Source organism: Zalophus californianus, chromosome 2, assembly GCF_009762305.2.
Source record: "Zalophus californianus isolate mZalCal1 chromosome 2, mZalCal1.pri.v2, whole genome shotgun sequence".
In the NCBI taxonomy this organism is placed as follows: Eukaryota; Metazoa; Chordata; class Mammalia; order Carnivora; family Otariidae; genus Zalophus; species Zalophus californianus.
Window position 1 is genome coordinate 180316090 of NC_045596.1, and position 25574 is coordinate 180341663.

The 25574-nt window shown below is 35.8% G+C and overlaps 1 protein-coding gene across 4 annotated transcripts in view; it reads left to right on the top strand.

Moving 5' to 3' along the window:
* The window catches only part of TUSC3 (tumor suppressor candidate 3), a 217559-nt gene that overhangs the window by 69962 nt on the left and 122023 nt on the right, over positions 1-25574 (top strand). For all 4 annotated transcript variants that reach the window (XM_035726151.1, XM_035726148.1, XM_035726149.1 and 1 more), the window contains exon 2: positions 4219-4388. In XM_035726151.1, the coding sequence (XP_035582044.1) occupies positions 4219-4388 (170 nt within the window). The remainder of the gene's footprint in view (positions 1-4218; positions 4389-25574) is intronic.

The following is a 25574-nucleotide window of genomic DNA, read 5'->3' on the forward strand; positions in this document are numbered from 1 at the left end:
TAAAAGTGGTTTGGTACTTAGAGTGCATAGGAAAATTTTACCAGTTGATTTTACTGGTGTTTGGTTTGAATAATCACATTAAGAGCGAAACTTGTTTAATTAATAAAGCAGTTAGGATATTAGAACAGGAGGGAGACTTCTTAATGGCACCATCATTTGTTATTCATTGTGGCTCCAGAACATGGATTTGTTTTTTCAGATTTTAAAGAATTGAGATTTTTAATATAATAGAGACTTTTTAAATGAAAGTAATTCACAAGATATAATCAAATAGATATTTTTAAAACATTACTTTTCTTATTGGCTCTATGTTCACCCTGTAAGCAAAAAGAAGATAATTTAGAAGTGATAAAATCTAATCCTAGTGCTATTTTAATTTGTTATTATGGAAAGGGTTTTATTACATATATCTAAATCTCTTCTATCTAATAAATTACATTTGTGAGTAGATGAAAGATAAAGGACATGAGATAACTAGTAAAAGATGTAGAACTGATATGTAGAATTGTGGAAAAATGTTCCATTTTGCCAGAAAATAACAGTGCAGATTAAAACAATGAGAGGGCGCCTGGGTGGCTCAGTTGGTTAAGCGACTGCCTTCGGCTCAGGTCATGATCCTGGAGTCCCTGGATCGAGTCCCGCGTCGGGCTCCCTGCTCAGCAGGGAGTCCGCTTCTCCCTCTGACCCTCCCCCCATCTCATGTGCTTTCTCTCTCATTCTCTCTGTCTCTCAAATAAATAAATAAAAATCTTAAAAAAAAATAAAAAATAAAAAAATAAAAAAAATAAAACAATGAGAAACCATTTTAGTTATTGAGAGATTTAGTTATTTAGTTATATGAGTGAGAATGAATACCCTAGTCTGGTGAAGGTGTAGTGAAACTCACTCAAATACATGAGTACATAGCAGGTAACATTAGCATTTCACACCAATACCATACTTTTAAGCACGGTAACTACAAAAATACTGATACAGTTGACCCTTGAACAACAGAAGAGTTAGGGGTGCCGACCCCCACACAGCTGAAAATCCAAGTACAACTTTTGAGTCTAACTACTGTATAGAATACAAACAGCATACAAAGTATGTGTTAATTCTGACTACTGATGTCATAGGTAAGGCTTCTAGTCAACAAAGGTCAAGTAACACTTACTTTGTATGTTGTTTGTATTCTATACTGTATTTTCACAATAATACATAACTTTTTTCTTAATTTTTTTTCAGTATTTCTAAGCCACTCATTTTGCAAGTTTTCCAAATTGTCTCTCCAAAAAATTTCCCATATATTTATTGAAAAAAATCCTATTTATAAGTGGACACATGCAGTTTAAAACCTGTACTGTTCAAGGGTCAACTGTAGTCTGTCAGGCTGATGCACACTTGTGGGACTGATGGGTATTTTCTTTTTTAAAAAATATTTTCACTCATATGTGGAACATAAGGAACAGCATGGAGGACATTAGGAGAAGGAAGGGAAGAATGAAGGGGGGGAAATCGGAGGGGGAGACGAACCATGAGAGACTATGGACTCTGAGAAACAAACTGAGCGTTCTAGAGGGGAGGGGGGTGGGGGATGGGTTAGCCTGGTGATGGGTATTAAGGAGGGCACATACTGCATGGAGCATTGGGTGTTATACGCAAACAATGAATCATGGAACACTACATCAAAAACTAATGATGTAATATATGGTGATTAACATAACAATAAAAAATGTGTGTATGTATAAAATGGAATCATTTATATGTTGAATTTAAAAAAGAATTCAAATAATAGAATCAAATAGAAAAGTGGTTGCCAGGGCTGGGGCACATACAAGGGTTGTGGGGGGGGGGCAAGGAAAGGTCGGTAAGTGGGGACAGACTTTCAGATATAAGATGAATAAGGTCTGAGGATCTACTGTGTAACATGGTGACTATAGTTAATACTGTATTGTGTAGTTGAAATTTTCTGAGAGTAGGATTTAAGTGTTCTCACACACACACAGCACACACACCGAAGACAAAAAGGTATTCTATGTGAGGTGATGGATGTGATAATTAACTAGATGGAGGGAACCCTTTCACAATGTATATGTATATCCAATCATCATGTTATAAAATTTAAATATCTTACAGTTGGGTCAGTTATACTTGGTTACTTATACTTGATTGAATATACAGTAATATAAGTAAAGCTAGAAAAAAATAAACCTTGTTGAGAAAAAAAGTCTTATTTTTGACTCAGGATTCTTGTTTTTGTCAGCATCCATGAAACTGGCTTGCTTCCTCGATAACTCAAAAAGTAGAGGTAGAGCAAAATCCTCTGCCTTTCACAGTTATTTAATGCCTTGAAAGATACATATTGGTGTAATGATGTGACTTTTTTAAAAACAAGAACAAAGAGAGTAAGATTACTTTAGAAATACAGAATTTAAAAGGAAAGTGTGTGTTTGTATTTGTATTTATTGTATTTATTGAGAAAAGTATATGAAAATACCCTAGGAACTTGCAGGTAAGTAGCTGTTTTTTAGACCACTTCCCTTCTGCCCTCATGAGGGTTTATTTATCTCGCTCAATTTCCAGTCTGGAGGTTCTGTCTCTACATAGAGGGTCACAGTCCTTCTTATAAATAAAATATTTATATAGTATATATTTTATTATTTTAAAATTATTTCAGAAGAATTTATAGATCCTGAATTAACTCACTAAGTGTTAGGGTAAACAATTGAAGATTTTAAAATAGTAAGACAAACACTAGTAAATTATGCTTAACATGGAAAATACTTTCACTATTTCTCAGAATTCAAACCAAGAAAAGTTAGTAAAAGTCCTTCTGCTTAGGTTTTAGCTATTTTGTGTGTATTGATGAAGCAGAGCAGTATCTTCTAAAATAAGCTTTAATTTTCAGTTTAACAAGAGTATTGTTTTGTTTTGTATGGAAATATATTCATATTATATTTGCTGTCAGAATTAAAGGCCCAAAGTCAAATATAATCAAATCCAAATAATTTGTTTTGACATTAGAATGAATTTCAGTGAATACCTTTTGTTAAGGTAAAATTTTGTGTTGTTTTTTTTTTTTTAGTAACAATTATGCCAGTAATTAGCTATAATACTTCTTTTTTATACCGTCAGTCTGCCATTGTGCACTTACCTCAACGTTCCGTCCCATTACTTATTAAGCATGTTGCTCTTTGACCAAGCTACTGCCCCTCCCTCCCTCCTCTCTTTCATTTCTTTTGATTTATCTTTTCTCTTCCTCAAGTAGGTGCAGAGCAATTCACCAAGTCTTTTGCCCTAACCCAGGGAAGAGGTCTGCCTCTCCTCTCTCCTTCTCCTCCTCCTCTTTTTTTTTTTTTTTAAAAGCTATGGGTTATAATCGATATACAAAACATTGAACACATTTGATATATGTATCAGTGAGTTTGACATATGTACACATCTGTGATTCCATTACCACAATCAAAGTACTAAACACCTACATCACCTTTAAAAATTTTCTTTTCTTTGCATGTGTGTATAGGTTGTGGTACAAACACTTAACATGAAATCTGTCCTTTTTAACATTTTAAAGGTCACAATACTCTACTGTTAACTATAGATACTATGTCACAGGGAATCTCTAGAACTTACTTATCCTGCACAGCCGAAACTTTATATCCATTGAGTAACAATTATCCATTTCCCCCTCCCCTAACCCCTGGCAACAAACATTCTTATCTCTGCTTCTAATGAGTTTGACTATTTTTGATACCTCATACAAGTGGAATCATGCCATATTTGTCCTTAGGTGACTGGCTTATTTCACTTAGCATAATATCCTCTGTGTTTATCTGTGTTGTTGCAAGTAGGGTTTCCTTCTTCTTTTTTTTTTTTTTTTTTAACACTGGACATCCTTTTTCAGAGCCTCCTTCTGTTTGTTTTTTTTATATAATGGCCAGAGTTTTTTGTTGTATTTAGTGAGAGGATTAGGAAAAAGCATGTCTGTTTCATCTTTATGGAAGTGGTAGACTGTTTTTGCTTTTGTTACTGTTGTATAAACCTTTGTGATCATTAGGAAAAATAAAATGAAATATTTTATGCATATATAGTCAGTTAATAATGAATACACTCACCAAAAGAACTTTTAGCAGAAATTAGTTTTGGTTAAGACACAATTTCATGTAATTCAGTTTATATGAAATACAAAGTGAAGAACTTTAACTCTGTGTAAATTTAAATTCCTATGTTTAATTGCAGAATCTTTTAGCTGAAAAAGTAGAACAACTGATGGAATGGAGTTCCAGGCGCTCAATCTTCCGAATGAATGGTGATAAATTCCGAAAATTTATAAAGGCACCACCTCGAAACTATTCTATGATCGTTATGTTCACTGCTCTTCAGCCTCAGCGGCAATGTTCTGTGTGCAGGTAATTTATGTATTCTAAAAATATTTTAAATTATTATCATATGCTTGTATATTTATTACATATATATAAATCTGTATAATAGAATTCAACAGCTGTTCAAGGTTATAGTCAGCTATAAATGTGGATTTAAAAGTAAACTCAAAATCAGGGGCGCGTGCGTGGCTCAGTTGGTTAAGTGTCTGACTCGGTTTTGGCTCAGGTTGTGATCTCATGGGTCCTGAGGTTGAGCCGCAGGTCAGGCTCTGCTCTCAGTGCAGAGTCCGCTTGAGATTCTCTCTCCCTCTGCCCCTCACCCTGCTAGTGAGCATGCGCGCGCGCTCTCTCTCTCTCAAATAAATCTTTGAAAAATATAAGCAAGCTCAAAATCAGTGTATTTTAGAAAATAATTTGATAGGCTAATATTCTTTTATTGTGTAAAATACTTATTGATCAATCCATTTGTAATCATAAAACAAATTTGCTTCTTTATGTCCTGTATGAAGGTAACTATGTGATAGAATTTGGTTTGAATATTGCCTTGTAGGTCACCTAATTATGTTTTATGGGCAATGAAGTCATCTCCTTAAACATATTCTATTTTAATAGTTTAATAGAGAGGACACACTTTTACCTACAAAAGTCCATTTACTTTTCATTACCTCAATGATTAGAAATTTCTCCCAATGATACAGAAGTACATCATTTCAAATGAATGAAATATTTTTTTTAGTGGGAATGTACTAAAAATTTTGGACAAGTACAAATACATATGCAGCAACGCTTTAAAAAATTCCTGTTTTTGAAATAATTGTAGATTTACATGCAATTGTAAGAAATAATACAGAGAGACCCTACATACCTTTTATTCAGTGTCCCCCAGTGGTAACATCTTGCAAAACTATAGTATAATATCACAAGCAGGGTATTGGTATTGATATCGTGAAGATACAAAACAGTTCCATCACCATAAGAATCTCTCCTCTTGCCCTTTATAGCCACACCCACCCACCCATTCCCATTCCACTCCCACATCCTGAATTTGTGCTCCATTGTGTTGTTCCAGTAATGTGATGTGAATGGAATCCTACCCTTAAAGATCTTTTGGGTTTTGCTTTTAATAACTTAACATAATTCCCTCAAAATCCATCCAAGTTACTGCATTTGTCACCATTCTTTTTATTACTGTGTAACATTTCATGGTATGAATGTACTGCCATTTGTTCAGCCATCCGTTACAGAACATCTGGGTTGTTTCTAATTTTTGACTATTACAAATACAACTGTTGTGAACATTCTGGTACAGGTTTTTCTATGAACTTAAGGTTTTATTTCTCCATGATGGCTAGGTTGTTTGGTAGTTACATGTTTAGCTTTGTAAGGAACTGCCAAAATGTTTTCCAGAGTAGCTGTATTATTTTACATTTCCTGTAGCAGTGTATGAGTGGTCTAGGTTATCCATATCCTTATCAGCATTTGTCACTATTTTACTTTACTCAATTTGCTAAGTATGTAGTGATAACTCATTATGGTTTTATTTTGCATTTTCCTAATGGCAGTGGTGTTGAAAATCTTTTCATGTGTTTGTTATCTGTATATCACATCTTTGATGAACTATCTGTTCATGTCTTTTGCCCATTTCTAATCAGATTTTTTACTGAGTTTTGAGAGTTCTTTATGTATTGTAGATACTAGTCCTTTGTCAGACATGTAGTTTTCAAATATTTTCTCCTAGTCTATAGTATATCTTTTCATGTTCATGACTGATCTTTTGCATATTTTAATTTATGAGGCCAGTTTACCAGTTTCCTATTTTGTAGCCTACTTTTGTTATCCAGTTGAACTCTTTGCCTAGCCCTGTATCCCAAAGTTTTTCTCTAATTTTTTTTTTTTCTGAAAGTTTTATAGTTTTTTGTTTTACATTTTCATCTGATCTTTGGAAGAAAGTATTTAATCATTAATGATGGTACTAGCTGTAAGATTTTTGAAGATGTTCTTTATCAAGTTAAGGACGTTCTCTACTAGTTTGATGAGAGTTTTGATCATGAATGGGTGTTGGATTTTATCAGTTTTTTTTTTGGTGTGAATTGATATGATTTTTCACCCTTAGGTGCTTGGTATAGTGCTTTATAGTAATGGATTTTTGTATATTGAACCAGTCTTGCATTTTGGAATATATCCTACTTGATTATGGTATATTACTCCTTTTATGTATTACTGGATTCTGTTTACTAATAAAAGTCTTATTAGAAATTTGCATCTAAGTTCATGATAGCTATTTATCTGTACTTTTCATTTTTTATACTGCTTTTTGTCTAGTTTGGTATTAGGCTAATACTGGCCTCATAAAATGAGTTGAGAAATGTTCCCTCCTCATTTACTTTTTAGAAGAGCTTGTGTAAGATTAAATAATTTTACAAGATTGTGTAAATTCTTTAAGTATTTGATGGAATTCTTCAGTGAAACCATCTGGGCCTCATGATTTTAAATTACATATTTCATTTCCTCAATGGCTAAGGACAATTCAGGGTGTCTCTTTTTGGCTGAACACTTTTTCAAGAACACTTTTTATGTGGTGATTCCACTTAGTGACTCTCCACATTGCATAGTCATTTGTAGACTTTTAGAATTTAAATCATTGTGAATTCTAGTGGAAACAAGTTATTAATAACATGGGTCAATGAAAAAAAAAGTTTCAGACTAGTTTGCAGAAAGGGAATTTCAGTGTCTCAACATTTTCTAGAAGATCTTATGATTTAATAATGACTGTTGACTGTATGTTGGGGGCATGTCTAAAAGTGGGTAGAGAAGATGGTGAGCAAAAGTATTTTGAGGGGCTCCTGGGTGGCTCAGTTAAGTGCCTTTGGCTCAGGTCATGATCCCAGGACCCTGGGATCAAGCCCCGCAGTAGGCTCCCTGCTCAGCAGGGAGTCTTCTCCCTCTGCCCCTCCGCCTACTTGTGCTTTCTCTCTCTTGCTGTCTCTCAAATAAATACAAATAAAATCTTAAAAAAAAAAAAAGTGTATTTGAAAAACAGCGTTGTAGATGATTCAGGATTCTCCTTTCATCTTATACAAGGGACAGTATGCAAGTTGGCATTAAAAGTGTTGTCAGAATTGGGCTAGCACATTTGGATGAGTCTATATACTCAGACTGTCCTACTCAGACAAAAACACCACCTTAATTGGCATTTTGGTGTAACAGTTAAGTTTCCACTAAAAATACGTGTCTTCTGGCATCCTCTAACACCATATATATTTTAGGAAAATCATTTGCTCTTAAAAATTGAATATATTGCTTTCTTATATTTGCCACTATTAGGAAGTATATTTAATTGATCATTATATTTTTTGTAGCTGTAAACTAGAAAGACTTTATTACCCAAGTATTTACTTCATAGTTATATAAAATTGTATGTATTGTGATGATACAAACTATAATATACTGTTAAATGTTGTATCCTTTAGATATTATTTTACTTAATGCATTATGTCATTAAATGAATTGTTGAACATGGAGCCTTAATTTTTTTAATGACACATAGGTCAAAATAACCTGTTTTTTACAGCCTATTTTGTAATAAACTTGAAAATTTTAGAAAAGTTTTGGATTTATAAGAGAAAAAGGTTGAAGTTATTAGAAAGTTAAAATAATAACTTTAGAGAAGAAAAAGTAGATTAAACTTTAGAAGCAAATAAAAAGTAAAGAGCAGACATGGTTCCCATACCCAGAATTCTTCTCCCTCCCCTGCATCAGTATTCTGACTTAATTGTTTTTGGGTAGGGCCAAGACATTGACATTTTAAAAAGTAAGATCTCTAGGTAATTCTAGTGTGCACCCAGTATAGAGAAAGGGAAGGTAATAAAAGCAGGTACGTGATTCATAGCTTTTATTTATTTGCTTTTCATTGAGCGGTGGGAATGGGAAGGTTTAACTAATTGGGTGACCATATAGCATTGAGAATCCTTTTGAAACTATAATACCCAAATTCTGAATCTGTAGAATTTAATGATTTTCTTCCCCAATACTCAGCAACGGAGGAGAAAGAACACTCTGCTTAGAGGTTAATATGTTTGGTTTATGGTGTGAAATGGATTACGTAAATGATTTTAGGTGCTAGTGAGAGTATATTTGAAAGATATAACTGTGGGTCCAGAATTGGCTGGGGGGTTAGAGGACGCCGGGGATAGCTGATAAACTAGATGTGATATAATAAAGCTAAATTTTTCGTGAGAGTGAAAAACAGGTTTTGTGTAAAAGTAAGGTGGAATTGAAAGTTAGGAAGTAGTTATAAAAGGCTTTTTTAAATAACTAAATTGCTGAAGTATAATGTAGATGATTGTTGATCTTGTAGAGACATTTGAGGAACTATAAGGCTGTGGTGATGTCTGGTTTATAAACATGTATTTGAAATTATTTCAGGGTGATAAGGGAACTGGAGAGGAAAAAAAATTAAGTGAGCTGATAGAGGGATACCTTGGACTTTATTAGATGAGGATGATAAATTTATTCTATAGGATAAGTAAATCTCAAAGATCTGTTAAATAATTGTGGTGGAGCAGTGGTCTGTGATCTATTATTGAGCCAAGAGAGTATTTTTTTCATATGATAGTGTATTTCATATGATAGTGGGCAGTGTGGATCAAACAGATCCCAAGGTGACAACTATGATGAAATATAGAGAGGAGTTTCCAGAAAAATTTTCAAGAAAAATTATTCAAACTTTATTTCTCTATTACAAATTAAGCCTCAAGGGGAGATGCAGATTCCCTGAGAAAGGCAACCAACCCATCATCAGTAGCCTTCTTTTTTTTTTTTTTTTTAAACATGAATTAAATTTTCCTGGATCCTTCTGTGTCATTAGAATTTTGGACCATTTTTATAGTACTGCTATAAATTTTTATAATTCTACAGAATCATTGAAAAGTTCATAGCTATAATTTTTTTCATAGCTATAATTTAAAACTCTTAGTGCTTCCCTCTGTGAGATGGAGATGTTTTTTGCTTTTCTTTTTTTTTTTTAAGGAAAAGTGAAATTTTCTTTTAGAGTTGACTCATACTTAGATTTTCCAGTTGCTTTTCTTTGCTGAAAGGCTAGTGAATGAGCTATTGGCTTCCTATAAGCCCTCTCACTAAATCATTCTGCTTTTCCTTTTTACACAGTTAGTTTATTCACAAATTTCAGAATTCAATTCTCACCTTCATCAATGCTAATATCAAACTCCTTGGCCAAATAAAGTTGTTAATTAAGACTACGCAGTACAATTCTCACCTCCCCTAAGTGTTAACTCCAAACTTCCTTTATCAAATTGTACTATAGAGAATATTTCCCATAATTGCTAAATCTCTTAGGTGTATTCTACCGCAAAGTTACTCATTTCTTCCAGAATTCACTAAAAATTCTAGGAACAAAATATCCTTTTCTAGGGTTATTACTATGGATCAGTAGATGCAGGAAAAAAAATTTAGGTGAAGGAAAATTAAAAAGTATGTGTAGAATCAAGCAGAGTGCATGAATAATCAAAGTTTGCTGACATGTTGGAGATTAATATCTTATTGGACTTCAATAAATGAAAAAAATTAGCAATTACATATTTTAAAAAGGAGCATGAATAAATTATGATATTGACCCATGAATGTTCCTTCCTCCTAAATATAATTATTATGTGTAAACTATTGGGGTTGCATTATTAAGTTGTTGTGTGTGTGTGTGTGTGTGTGTGTGTGTGTATATATGTACACACCCACACACACATACATATATATATATAATCCTACATCATTCTCACTAGTCAAGAAGGTAGGCCTGAAAAAATACCCATTTTATAGATGAGAACATCAAAGCTGACGGGTTATATAATTTATCCAAAGTCACACAGCTGTCAGGGTTGAGTTTTGGAACTCCAGATCTAGTAGAGTTTAATGCTTCCCTTAAGTGTATATGTCCATCATTGCTTTTACCGTGTAAACTGTATTTGCATTTTGATTTTGTGTTCCCATCTAAGATTATTAATCATAGGGCAGGATCCGTCTGCCAGCATTTCTTAAACTCATTAGATCATGAAAAGCTTTCATTCAGAGTAGCCATCTCATAATGGACTGCCGATTTAAATGGCTGGCCAAAACTATGTGGAAAAGAGCTCATCAGCTCATCAGCCTTTTGTTTTACTACAGTGAGGTTACATCTCTTAGGAGATTAGATTCTAAAGTGAACACAGAAGGTGAAAATTATGTATAAATAAAATTACCCTTGTACATAACTTGATGCACTTGTAAGTGCTTTATGAATGGTTTTGGGATTATAACTTTTATCATTTCCTTTTTTCCTTAGATAATATTTCTCCATGGACTTAATTCTTAAGTTTTCCTCATATGCGTGGCTACCTGAACAGAATATTTCACTTCTTTGACAAAGACTGGCAAACTCTTTTGACATTCACACATTCTTTGCCTGGCTTGGGTAATGAGAACTGTGTCAGGCTTGATTGAATCCATGACTAGTGTAATATAAATGAAGATCTCAGTTTATTGCTGAGCTCCATCCAGTTTAATTTTTTTTTTAAGTGAAAGCATATACATAACTTCATAAATTTCTTGCTAGGTGTCCCTTGAGATTGGATAATCTCAACTCTTCTAGTATTTTCAGTGAACTCTTACTATCTATGTGACATTGTAGCATTTTCGGAGCTCTTTGTATTTTCCATATTCCAAATTCCATTTCCATGTTTATAAGCCCAGCTTTAGTCCCCCGTCTTTTAAATTTCAAACCTACCAAAGTTGAAACAGTAGTACAAGGATACCAGTCTACCCTTTACCGACATTCACTAATTATTACCATTTTGCCACATTTTGCTTTAATCCTTTTTTAAGTCAAAAATGCATCCCATATCACCAAACGTATCTATAATTTTTAGATATTTTGAAATATCACCATTGAGTAGTATGCAACTTTTCAGAAAGGGACTATCTTACATAATCAGAATACCATTATCACTTTTAAGAGAATTGACATTAATTCAATGATATATTCTTCTTATACTGTCCATATTTAAATTTTGCATTTGTCTTCAAAATGTCTTTTATTTCTTATTTTTTGTTTCAATTTTTTAAAAATTTGAAATGGAAGTATGGTGACATGTAATAAATTAGTTTCCAGTGTATAACATAGTGATTCAACATGTATATACATTACAAAATGCTTACCATGATAAGTGTAGTTACCATCTGCCACCAAACAAAGTTACTACAATATTATTGACTGTATTCCCTATGCTGTACTTTTTTAAAAATTTTTTTTGAAACTTAATCTTTTATTTACTTGTAAGGGTTTTTTTTTACTTAGAGAGAGAGAGAGAGAGAGACAGAGGGAGAGGGAGAAAGAGAAGCTCAAGCAGACACTGCTCTGAGTGAGGAGCCTGACGTGGGGCTCAGTCTCAAGACCTTGAGATCGGACCTGAGCCAAAACCAAGAGTTGAATGCTTAGCCAGCTGTGCCACCCAGGTGCCTCTAATGGTGTACTTTTCATTCTCATGACCTATTTGTTATAACTGGGAGTTTGTACCTCTTGATTCCCCTTCACCTATTTCATCCATCTCTCCAACCCTCTCTCCTCTGGCAACCACCAAGTTTGTTCTCTGTATTTGAGTCTTTGCTGTTATTTGTTGGTTGGTTGGTTTTGGTTTTTAGATTCCACATATAAGTAAAATCATATGGTAATTGTCTTTGTCTGTTTCACTTAGCATAATACCCTCTAGCCAGTCCATGTTGTGAATGGCAAGAATTTGTTCTTTTTTAAGGCTGAATAATATGCCATTGTATATATACCACATCTTCTTTATCCAGTCAGCTATCAGTGGATACTAATGTTGCTTTCATACCATGGCTATTGGAAATACAGCTTCAGTGAACATAGGGGTGCATATATCCTTTTGAATTAGTGTTTTCTGTTTCTTTGGATAAATACTCAGAAGTGGAATTACTAGATCATATGGTATTGTAATTTTTTAATTTTTTGAGGAGCCTCCATACTGTTTTCTGCAGTGGTTTGCATGAATTTACATTCCCGCCAGCAGTGCACGAGTTTCCTTTTCTCTACATTCTCACCAACACTTGTTGTTTCTTGTCTTTTTGGTACTAGCCATTCTGACTGGTGTAAGGTGATACCTCATGTGATTTGGATTTGCGTTTCCCTAATGATGAGTGATACTGAGCATCTTTTCCTTTGTCTCTTGGCCATGTGTATGTCTTCTTTGGGGAAATGTCTATTCACGTCCTCTGTCCATTTTTTAATTAGATTGTTTTTGTTTTCTTGATGTTAAGTTGTATGAGTTTTCTTATATATTTTGGATATTAACCCCTTATCAGATATGTCATTTGTAAATATCTTCTCCTATTCAGTTTGTTACATTGTTTTGTTGATGATTTCCTTCATTGTGTAAAAGCTTTTTATTTTGATGTAATCCAAATTGTTTCTTTTTGCTTTTGTTTCCCCTGCCTGAGGAGACAGACGCCAAAACAAACAAACAAAAACATTGCTAAGACTCATATCCAGGAATTTATTGCCTATGTTATCTTCAAGGAATTTTATGGTTTCAGGTCTTACATTTAGATCTTTAAACCATTTTGAGCTTATTTTTATATGTAGTATAAGAAAGTGGTCCAGTTTTGTTCTTTTGTATGTAGAGATGGTTTTAACCCCATTGCATATTCTTGCCTCCTTTGTTGTAGATAAATTGACCCTATACATGTGAGTTTATTTCTGGGTTCTCTGTTCTTTTTCATTGATCTCTGTCTTTTTTTGTGGCAGTACCCATACTTTTTTGATTATTATAGCTTTGTAGTAGATCTTGAAATCTAGGTTATGATACCTTTAGCTTTGTTCTTCCCTCTCAAGATTGCATTGGTGTTTTGGGGTCTTTTGTGGTTCCATACAAATTTTTAGGATTATGTGTTTTAGCTCTGAAAAATGCTATTGCTTTTTGATTGGGATTTCATTGAATCTTTAGAATGCTTTGGGTCGTATGGATGTTTTAACAATATTTATTCTTCCAGTCCATGAGCATGGAATATCTTGCCATTTGTTTGTGTTGCCTTTAGTTTCTTTCATCAGTGTTTTATAGTTTTCAGGGTACAGGTCTTTCACCATCTTAGTTTATTCCTAAATGTTTTATTCTTTTTGGTGCAATTGTAAATGTAATTGTTTTAGTAATTTCTCTCCCTACTACTTCATTATTAGTGTATAGAAATGGAACTAATTTCTGTGTACTAAATTTGTATCTTGGAACATTACTGAATTCATTTATTCTAACAGTTTTTTGGTGGAGTCTTTAGGGTTTTCTATGAATAGCATCATGTTATCTGCAAATAGTGACAGCTCTACTTTTTCCTTACTAATTTGGATGCCTTTTCTTTTTCTTGTCTGATTGTTGTAGCTGAAGCTATATGCTTTTTTAAACATTAAATACTAGGTGGTCTGTTATGACTGACCCATCCTTAGGTACAGTTTACCATGGTACTGAGGGATGTCAAGATAGTATTAGACTTTCACATGAGAAGCACAGCCCTAAGGAGTGTATATAGTGCTCCTATGAAGTGTTGCTTACAATTATTGACATTCCCCAAGTGGGACCTGCCTCATTTAAGGGGTACTGCTTGACAGTGCTTCCAATGTAGTCTTTTGACTGGTTGGTAGATTTTGGGTCCCCAGCTCAGTTTGCATGATTAAATTGTGTTCCTTATTTCAGACAGCCCACTTGAGGATAGTGTAACTTGCCTTATTTGCCCATGCCACTAACATGATATCCCTTGTGTACTCCCAGGAAACAATAGCCAAGGGAATGGGCTGATAGAAACATCTAGAAAGGTCTATTGTATTTTGTATGGAAGCCCAGTAGCCATTAATGTTTCCCATAAATTCCTCAAGCTTAAGAAGAATGGCAATCAAAGTTAGTCAGAGCCCGCTGGTAGAAGATGGCAGGTCCAGCACTTGGTTAATTAAGAGGTGCTTGAATTGCTTTGGAGAGCTGCAATTGGGTGTATTTTTTTTTTGTGAGAAAGTCTCCAGGAGTGGTTCTGAAAGGCAAAAGTTCATGGCTCTCCTTTTCCTGTACCTCCCAGGGTCTGAGTTGTTCTCTTTTCACATACCGAGATTGCTCCTTGCCTTTTACCACCATAAAATTGGTGTCTCCCATCCTCTCCTATCTTTTTAGTCCAACTTTTATATCATGCCTTTTCACTTTCAGTTTTTGTTCTCTTACCTGTTTTAAATTCTTTTCAGTAGTGTCCTTTATTACGTTTTCAGTCAACTCTGGCTTTTGAGCATTGAATAATGCAGTGTTCATTTCTGCAAGGATTCCATTTTTAGTTTTTTCCTTGTATTGGTTTTTAGTCAGCTCTCATGTAACATGTTTGTGTTTATTCACTTCTATTTTGAGTTTTTGAATTTATGATTTGAGATTTTTTTTATGTCTTCAAATGCTTATTTAATGATGCCTAATACAAGTTGGAATACTGTGTTTTATTTTTCTCGTCATGGTTGTTTTTTTCAGGTAAATTTTTTATCAGTTGAAGGATTATGCTGCTTTTCTTTTCTTTTTATAGTAGTGTTGCATGGATACCACTGGCTATGTGCTGCTTCTAAAATTTTTTTTTTTTCTTTCCTAGACCAGAAATAACAATTTATATGTGGAGGTGATGGTGATACTTCTGAGTAGCCTACTAATTTTTTTTAAGTTTTATTTTTAAGTAATCTCTACACCCAACTTGGGGCTCAAACCTACAACCCCGAGGTCAGAAGTCACATGCTCTACCAACTGAGCAAGCCAGCCACCCCTAGAATACTAGTTTTTGAATTTGTTAATTCAGGTACCCTTTTCTCTTTATAAAACAGAATACGTTGAACACAGCAGTTTTCTTCTTTACCTTTTTCTCCCTTTTCCTTTTTTTTTTTTTTTTTTGCAGTAGCATCTTCTGATTCTAAGATAATTTCGTGTTTCCATAGGTCCTGTACTTTTCATAACTTGCTTCTCCCTTTCACTGTATCACCAAGCCTCTAAGGACTGTCTGACTCTTTGTTGCCTCTCATTCCCCACAAAATGGTACATCCTTAAGGCTGCTGTGTTTGTTCCTGTGGACTTGTAAGCCTCTTCTTTTACATTGGCTAGCAGCCACTTTCTTATCTATCAAGTCTTAGTCCTGTTCTCAATATTGCCTAATTCAGGTGAGATCTTTTCTTTCTCAGTGTGTGTGTTTTTTTTTTTTTTGCATTCCACATCTGCTAAGATCTCTGTTCCCCCCTTTTCTGTGGTCCCTGTCCTTCCTGTTCTTGCATGGGGGTCTGAGGTCATGGATGTGAATTTCCCCACCTTTCTATAGCTTTACATTCTCCAGTTTTTTTTTTTTTTTTTTAATTCTAGTTATTCTCTAGGGATGAATAGTTTTGTTTTCTCTTCTGGTAGATCTGCAGTTTTTAGAAGCTGTTAGTTGGTTGTTATTATCCAATAGGAAGACTGAACTCTAGGCAGAGTTAATCTTAGTAGGAAAATTTGGAGTCTTTACACAAGTGAGAAAGTTCTCTGAAGGAAAAACTATTATACAAATACGATGATGATGGTGACATGCCAATGCTAGATCACATGCAGTTAAGGGCTTTGCGTTTTCTATGTACTAAGTAGGATTTTATTGAATGAAACTAATGATTAATACTATCTATTGGAAAAAAAACACATTGAAAAGTTTCTTGTTATGTAATTATGAAAGTAAATAGGCTATAAAACAGCATTTTATTCCTTTAGAAAGCTTTATTTATGAAGAATATAACTGAAATGATACAGTTATAGTCTTTTTTTTTTTTTAAAGATTTATTTATTTATTTGAGAGAGCGAGAATGAGAGAGAGTACATGGGGGGGGGTCAGAGGGAGAAGCAGGCTCCTTGCTGAGCAGGGAGCCCGATGCACGGGACTCGATCCCAGGACTCCGGGATCATGACCTGAGCCAAAGGCAGTTGCTTAACCAGCTGAGCCACCCAGGTGCCTGATACAATTATAGTCTTGATAGCTACTGTCAAGCATTCAAAATAAAGTACATTTTATCTTTAAAGCTAGAAATATTCATACATATAAATTCATGTTCACAAATGATAGCATTCATGTTGTTTTTAAGCATTTGTTCTTGAGTTCCATGATTTTACGATGTTAGTCATTAACATATTAAATGTAGTTTACTATTGATTGTGTTCCCCACCTTAGTCCCTAAATAATTTCTCTTAGATGCATAGGAGGCTTGGTCCGATGGGAATAAATTTGTACAGTCCAGGGCTTTGTCAATTAGAACAGCTTCAGATTTATTCTTTGTCGTAGATCATTGTCTTTGTGAGTAAAATCCAATGAACAACATGACTTGTTCCTTATTTTTTTGCATGGGTGATGAACCTGTGCAAAAACAAATTAATATAGCAGACCTGAGATTACTGTCCTTAGAAAGGTCTTTCTCAAAAGTTCAGTTCTTCATTGGTGTATGGAACTTGGATTTTAAGAATGTTCCCACAATTCCATAATTGGTAAGAGTCTCACTGTGCCTAAACTCTTTATACAAACAATGTGGTTTATGCTGAACATGTGCTTTTGTTCTGAGAGTCTGGAATTTTGGTCTGTGCTAGGCAGAGGGTATCTACATGACCAGCCCTCAGTATACATCCTGGACACTAAATCTTTAATATGTTTTTTTGGTAGACAGCACTCTGCATGCACTGTCACAACTCACTGTTAAAGGAATTAAGTGAATCTTGTGTGACTCCATTGGGAGTCACTCTTAGAAGCTTGCATCTAGTTTCCTTCAAAGTTTTTCCAGGTGCCTTTTCCCTTTGCTGATTTTGCTTTGTATTCTTCCACTGTAGTAAATCTTAAAACTTTCACTGTAATGAATACTGACTATAGACTAATTCCCATGAGTCTTTTTTTGTGAGTATCTGAACCTGGGGTTGGTATTGAGGACACCCAGCATGCAACCGTTTAATAATTATGAAGTGTTTCTTAATACTATTGACGACGAAGTTATGTACTTAATATTCATTTTAGTTTTTTAACTTAAATTCTCATGTTTCAGGTCTGCAGAATAGTGTTTGTTGTTTTGTTTTTCCCTTAAGAATCTTAAATAGAACTGGCAATAAAAAGAATCTTTATAAAGTTATGGCTTTTTGCCATGGAATTGGATACTACTGTGATGATACAATATTATATTGATTCTGACATTTAATTTATATTTTGAACCAATATTTTTTGAACAGTCACTATGTATAGATACTGAGCTGGATACTAAGGAGGTAATGTGAACAAACTGACCAAATTGCCCCTGTCCTTGATCTCAGAATTTAGTTGAGGTGCTGAACAGTCTCTCATTACACAATTAACCTTGTAATTACCTATTGCCTAAATACCATGAAGAAAAAGCACAGAGATCTATGAGAAGACCCTGGTTTTATCTGTTAATATCGATGTCTAAATAAAAAGGCTTATTGGGGAGGCAGGATGGCTCAGTCAGTTAAGTGTTTGCCTTCAGCTCTTGTCATGATCCTAGGGTCTTGGGATCAAGCTCCATGTGGTCTGTCTCCCTGATCAGCGGGGAGTCTGTTTGTCCCACTCCCTCTGCACCTCCCTTCACTTGTGCTCTCTCTCTTGCTTTCTCTCTTTCTCGAATAAATAAATAAGATCTTTTAAAAAAGGCTTATTTTACAAAGTAATAACTGAGGTAATAAGATCTGCAGGATGAGTAGGAATTCACAAGGCATGTATATCTGCTCCCGTGCCCTGGACATGGCTGTGCTCTCTGTCTGTAAAAGATAGGCTAGAAGAGAAGGAAGGAAGGAAGAGCACCTAAAAAAAAAAATTCAACTTCAAGAGTAAGCCTAGTTTGTTGAGGGAAATAAAAGAGAACTTTTAGGCCTGGTATAGGGTAAGAGGGGAAATACCTAAGGATGAGATTTGAAAATTCAGTCAATGGATTTCAAGCTAGATACTGGACACACTGAGATTTGCATAACCCTTTGCCATTTACTAAAGATGTTCTAATATCTCATGCTTTTAATTTCATAACAATCAGGAATTATTGTCATGCTACAAAGGGAAAAATAAACAAAGTATATGTGACTTTTCGAAGTTTGTATATTATGAAATGCAATGCCAGTACACAAGTCCAGATTTCAAGAACTCAAATGCTATGTATATATTTACTACTTGGCCAAAAGGATAATAATAAGAGTAGTATTACATTATTTGGAAGTCATGTTGAGAATGTTATGGTAGTTTTATATTTGTTTTATTTTACAGCACATTATTGTACTTTTATACATACAGTGTTTTTCTTTCTGAACATAGATTAACATGTTTAACTTTTGAGGGAAGACTAGTATAGGATCAGATGAAAATACTTCATCTCTGAAACTTTTCCATTGTTTTGGAGTGTTCATTTTTACCAGCTATTCCCATACTTCTCTGTGCATAAAATATACCTGGAAAGCTGGTTAAAATATATTTCTGGAAGACATTTTTTTTTAATTTTTTATGGTTATGTTAATCACCATACATTACATAATTGGGTTTTGATGTAGTGTTCCATGATTCATTGTTTGTGCATAACACCCAGTGCTCCACGCAGAACGTGCCCTCTTTCATACCCATCACCAGGCTAACCCGTCCCCCCACCCCCCTCCCCTCTAGAACCCTCAGTTTGTTTCTCAGAGTCCATCCTCTCTCATGGTTCGTCTCCCTCTCCAATTCCCCCCCCCTTCATTCTTCCCCTCCTGCTATCTTCTTCTTTTTCTTTTTTCTTAACATATGTAGCATTATTTGTTTCAGAGGTACAGATCTGTGATTCAACAGTCTTGCACAATTCACAGCGCTCACCATAGCACATACCCTACCCATTGTCTATCACCCAGCCACCCCATCCCTCCCACCCCCCACCACTCCAGCAACACTCAGTTTGTTTCCTGAGATTAAGAATTCCTCTTATCAGTGAGGTCATATGATACATGTCTTTCTCTGATTGACTTATTTCACTCAGCATAACACCCTCCAGTTCCATCCACGTTGTTGCAAATGGCAAGATCTCATTCCTTTTGATGGCTGCATAATATTCCATTGTGTGTATATACCACATCTTCTTTATCCATTCATCTCTCGATGGACATCTTGGCTCTTTCCACAGTTTGGCTATTGTGGACATTGCTGCTATAAACATTGGGGTGCACGTACCCCTTCGGATCCCTACATTTGTATCTTTAGGGTAAGTACCAGGTAGTGCAATTGCTGGATCGTAAGGTAGCTCTATTTTCAACTTTTTGAGGAACCTCCATACTGTTTCCCAGAGTGGCTGCACCAGCTTGCATTCCCACCAACAGTGTAGGAGGGTTGCCCTTTCTCCGCATCCTCGCCAACATCTGTCGTTTCCTGACTTGTTAATGTTAGCCATTCTAACTGGGGTGAGGTGATACCTCATTGAGGTTTTGATTTGGATTTCGCTGATGCTGAGTGATGTTGAGCACTTTTTCATGTGTCTGTTGGCCATTTGGATGTCTTCTTTGGAAAAATGTCTGTTCATGTCTTCTGCCCATTTCTTGATTGTATCATTTGTTCCTTGGGTGTTGAGTTTGATAAGTTCTTTATAGATTTTGGATACTACCCCTTTATCTGCTATGTCATTTGCAAATATCTTCTCCCATTGTGTCCGTTGCCATTTGGTTTTGTTGACTGTTTCTTTTGCTGTGCAAAAGCTTTTTATCTTGATGAAGTCCCAGTAGTTCATTTTTGCCCTTGCTTCCCTTGCCTTTGGCGATGTTTCTAAGAAGAAGTTGGTGCGGCTGAGGTCGAAGAGGTTGCTGCCTGTGTTCTCCTTTAGGATTTTGATGGACTCCTGTCTCACATTGAGGTCTTTCAACCATTTGGAGTCTATTTTTGTGTGTGGTGTAAGGAAATGGTCCAGTTTCATTCTTCTGCATGTGGCTGTCCAATTTTCCGAACACCATTGGTTGAAGAGACTGTCTTTTTTCCATTGGACATTCTTTCCTGCTTTGTCAAAGATTAGTTGACCATAGAGTTGGGGGTGCATTTCTGGGCTCTCTATTCTGTTCCATTGATCGATGTGTCTGTTTTTGTGCCAGTACCATACTGTCTTGATGATGACAGCTTTGTAATAGAGCTGGAAGACCGGAATTGGGATGCCACCACCTTTGCTTTTCTTTTTCAACATTCCTCTGGCTCTTCGGGGTCTTTTCTGGTTCCATACAAATTTTAGGATTCTTTGTTCCATTTCTTTGAAAACAGTGGATGGTATTTTGATGGGGATTGCACTGAATGTGTAGATTGCTCTAGGTAGCATTGACATCTTCACAATGTTTGTTCTTCCAATCCATGAGCATGGAACGTTTTTCCATTTCTTTGTGTCTTCCTCAATTTCTTTCATGACTGTTTTATAGTTTCCTGAGTACAGATCCTTTGCCTCTTTGGTTAGATTTATTCCTAGGTGTCTCATGGTTTTGGGTGCAATTGTAAATGGGATCGACTCCTTAATTTCTCTCTCTTCTGTCTTGTTGGTGTATAGGAATGCCACTGATTTCTGTTCATTGATTTTATATCCTGCCACTTTACTGAATTCCTGTATGAGTTCTAGCAGTTTTGGGTGGAGTCTTTTGGGTTTTCCACATAAAGTATCCTATTGTCTGCAAAGAGTGAGAGTTTGACTTCTTCTTTGCTGATTTGGATGCCTTTGATTTCTTTTTGTTGTCTGATTGCTGTGGCTAGGACTTCTACCACTATGTTGAATAGCAGTGGTGATAGTGGACATCCCTGCCATGTTCCTGACCTTAGGAGGAAAGCTCTCAGTTTTTCCCCATTGAAAATGATATTCGCTGTAGGTTTTTCATAGATCCTTTTATGATATTGAGGTATGTACCCTCTATCCCTACATTCTGAAGAGTTTTGTACTTTGTCAAATGCTTTTTCTGCATCTATTGAGAGGATCACATGATTCTTGTTCTTTATTTTATTAATGTATTGTATCACGTTGATGGATTTGCAGTTGTTGAACCAACCTTGCAGGCCAGGGATAAATCCCACTTGGTCGTGGTGAATACTCCTTTTTAATGTAAGGTTGGATCCTACTGGATAGTATTTTGGTGAGAATTTTTTCATCCATATTCATCAAGGATATTGGTCTATAATTCTCCTTTTTGATGAGTTCTTTGTCTGGTTTGGGGATCAAGGTATGGTGGCCTCCTAAAACGGGTTTGGAAGTTTTCCTTCCATTTCTATTTTTTGGAACAGTTTCAGGAGAATAGGTATTAATTCTTCTTGAAATGTTTGGTAGAATTCCCCTGGGAGGCCATCTGGCCCTGGGCTTTTGTTTGTTGGGAGATTTTTGATGACTGCTTCAATTTCCTTAGTGGTTATAGGTCTGTTCAGGTTTTCTATTTTTTCTATTCTATTCTATTTCTATTTCTTCCTGGTTCACTTTTGTAGTTGATATCTCTCTAGGAATGCATCCATTTGTTCCAGATGATCTAATTTGCTGGCATAGAGTTGCTCATAATATGTTCTTATAATTGTTTTCTATTTCTTTGGTGTTGGTTGTAATCTCTCCTCTTTCATTCATGATTTTGTTGATTTGGGTCATTTTTCTCTTGTTAAGTCTGGACAGGGGTTTATCAATCTTGTTAATTCTTTCAAAGAACCAGCTCCTAGTTTCTTTGATCTGTTCTACTGTTCTTTTGGTTTCTAGTTCATTGATTTCTGCTCTGATCTTTATTATTTCTCTTCTCCTGCTGGGTTTAGGCTTTATTTGCTGTTCTTTCTCCAGCTCCTTTAGGTGTAGGATTAGGTTGTGTATTTGAGACCTTTCTTGTTTCTTTAGAAAGGCTTGTATTGGTATATACTTTCCTCCTAAGACTGCCTTTGCTGCATTCCAAAGATTTTAAACAGTTGTGTTTTCATTTTCATTGGTTTCCATGAATATTTTTTAATTCTTCTTAATTTCCTGGCTGACCTATTCATTCTTTAGTAGGATGCTCCTTTGCCTCCATGTATTTGAGTTCTTTCTGACTTTCCTCTTGCGATTTGAGTTCTAGTTTCAAAGCATCGTCATCTGAAAATATGCAGGGAATGATCCCAATCTTTTGGTACTGGTTGAGACCTGATTTGTGACCCAGGATGTGATCAATTCTGGAGAATTGGCTGGTCCCATGTTAGGGGCATAGAAATTTACAATTTTAGAACTTCTTGTTGGATAGACCCTTTAAGTAGGATATAGTGTCCTTCCTCTTCTCTTATTACAGTCTTTGTTTTAAAATCCAATTTGTCTGATATAAGGATTGCTACCCCAGCTTTCTTTTGGTGTCCAATAGCATGGTAAATGGTTTTCCACCCCCTCACTTTCAATCTGGGGGGGGGTCTTTGGGTCTAAAATGAGTCTCTTGCATTTAGCACATCGATGGGTCTTGTTTTTTTATCCAATCTGATAGCCTGTGTCTTTTGATTGGGGCATTTAGCCCATTTACATTCAGGGTAACTATTGAAAGATACGAATTTAGTGCCATTGTATTTCCTGTAAGGTGACTGTTACTGTATATTGTCTCTCTTCCTTTCTGGTCTATGTTGCTTTTAGGCTCTCTCTTTGCTTAGAGGACCCTTTTCAATATTTCTCGTAGGACTGGTTTTGTGTTTGCAAATTCCTTTAGGTTTAGTTTGTCCTGGAAACTTTTTATCTCTCCTTCTATTTTCAATGAGAGCCTAGCTGGATATAGTATTCTTGGCTGCATATTTTTCTCATTTAGTGCTCTGAAGATATCATGCCAGTCCTTTCTGGCATGCTAGGTCTCTGTGGATGGGTCTGTTGCCAATCTAATATTTCTATCGTTGTAGGTTACATATGTCTTCTCCCGAGCTGCTTCCAGGATTTTTTCTTTGTCTCTGAGACTCGTAAGTTTTACTATTAGATGTCGGGGTGTTGACCTATTTTTATTGATTTTGAGAGGAGTTCTCTGTGCCTCCTGGATTTTGATTCCTGTTTCCTTCCCCATATTAGGGAAGTTCTCTGCTATAATTTGCTCCAGTATACCTTCTGCCCCTCTCTCTCTTTCTTCTTCTGGAATCCCAATTATTCAAATGTTGTTTTGTCTTATGGTATCACTTATCTCTCGAATTCTGCCCTCGTGTTCCAGTAGTTGTTTATCTCTTTTTTCTCAGAGTCCTTATTTTCCATCATTTGGTCTTGTGTATCACTTATTCTCTCTTCTGCCTCATTTATCCTAGCAGTTAGAGCCCCCATTTTTGATTGCACCTCATTAATACCCTTTTTGATTTCGACTTGGTAGATTTTCGTTGTTTTATTTCTCCAGAAAGGGTTTCTCTAATAACTTCCATGCTTTTTTCAACCTAGCTAGTATCTTTAAAATCATCATTCTGAACTCTAGTTCCGACATTGTACTGTTGTCTGTATTGAGTTAGGTCCCTGGCAGTCGGTACTGCCTCTTGTTCTTTTTGTTGAGGTGATTTTTTCTGTCTTGTCATTTTGTCCAGAGGAGAACAGATGAATGAGAGAACAAAATGCTAACAGGTTAACAACGTCCCCAGAAAATATACTCTAAAGAAATCAGAAAAGACTTGAAACCGGGGGAAAGAAAGGGAAATAAAGATAAAAGAAAAAAAAATTAAAAGAAAAAGATAAAAACAAAATACAGAACAGAACAAAACAAAAAACAGAATATGATCAAATATGATTAGGCTGGTGCATAGATCAGTGCCACACACTAGACTTTGGGTGTATTTTGGTCTTTTAGAAGAAAGTGCCTCCCAAAATTTTAAAGAAAGAAAATCTTATATATGTACAAAAATAAGGGATGGAATATGACTAAAGATGAAAACTATGAAAGATTTTATAAAAGGAATTGATAAGAAGTTGTTTGAAAAAAGAAAGAAGAGGTTTTAAAAGAAAAAAGAAAATAAAAGGGAGAGAATGTGATCAGGCAGGAGACTAGAACAAAGCCATACATTAGAGATTTATGGTATATTTTGATCTTTTAGAAGAAACTGTATCTCAAAATTTTAAAGAGAGAACTGATATATATATATGCCAAAAATAAGGGTAACTACTATGAAGGGATAGAATATGACTCTAAAAATGAAAAATAAAAATGTTTTTTAAAAAAGGGATTGATAAGATATTGGTTGAAAAAGGGAAAAAGAAAAATTAGAAAAAAAGTTAAAAAAATTATCTTTGAAAGACTAAAGAATCATGGTAAAAAAGCCATGAATTCTACGTGCAGTGTTCCCCTAGCGCTGGAGTTCTGCCGTTCTCATTGATTGGTAAACTTGGTCTTGGCTGGCTGTTCGTGCTGATCTTCCGGGGGGGGGGGCGGGGGCTCTTGCCATGGTTCCCAAATGTCTTTGCAGGAGGCGGAATTGCCCCTCCCTTGACAGGTCCGGGCTAAGTAATCTGCTCAGGTTTGCTCTCGGGAGCTTTTGTTCCCTGCAAGCTTTCTGTACAGCTTTGTAGTTGGAGAGTGAAAATGGTGGTCTCCCAATCTCCGACCCAGAGGAGCCAAGAACTCGGGGCCCCGCTCCTCAGTGAGCCCCCAGAGAAAAGCATCAATCACTCCTGTCTCTGCAGTCTCTGGCCGCACTCCATGCTCACCCGGCCTGTGACCGAGCGTTTATGTCTCTGGCACCCGACCCTGTGCGGAGTCTCCAAACCCAGCAGATTCCTGCGGTTCCCCCTGCGCTGCTTCTCCCGGGGGAGGAAGGGGAGTCTCCCCCAATCTGCCGCTTGTTGGGTCCCTGCTTCCAGAAGGTGGTGGCTTTTCTGTTCAGAGAGTTGTTGCTCTTCTTTTCTTCCATCTCCTTTTGAGTTCGTAGGTGTTCGGCATGGTTTGATCCCTATCCAGCTGAATTCCTGTGACCATACGAAATCCAGGTCTCCTACTCCTCTGCCATCTTGTTCCTCACCCTCTCTGGAAGACATTCTTAATAGACTCTAACTTGTTATGTGATCACGGATTTGTGTTTACTAAAAGACACTAACATAAATGAAGATTCCCTTTTATGGACTTAGTAGTAGACTGAATATGAGCTGGAGGATATATCAGTAGAATCCTTGAAAACTAAAAACCAGAGAGAACGAAGCTTGAAAAAAAATCCAGAATATCCACGGACTGTGGGACAACT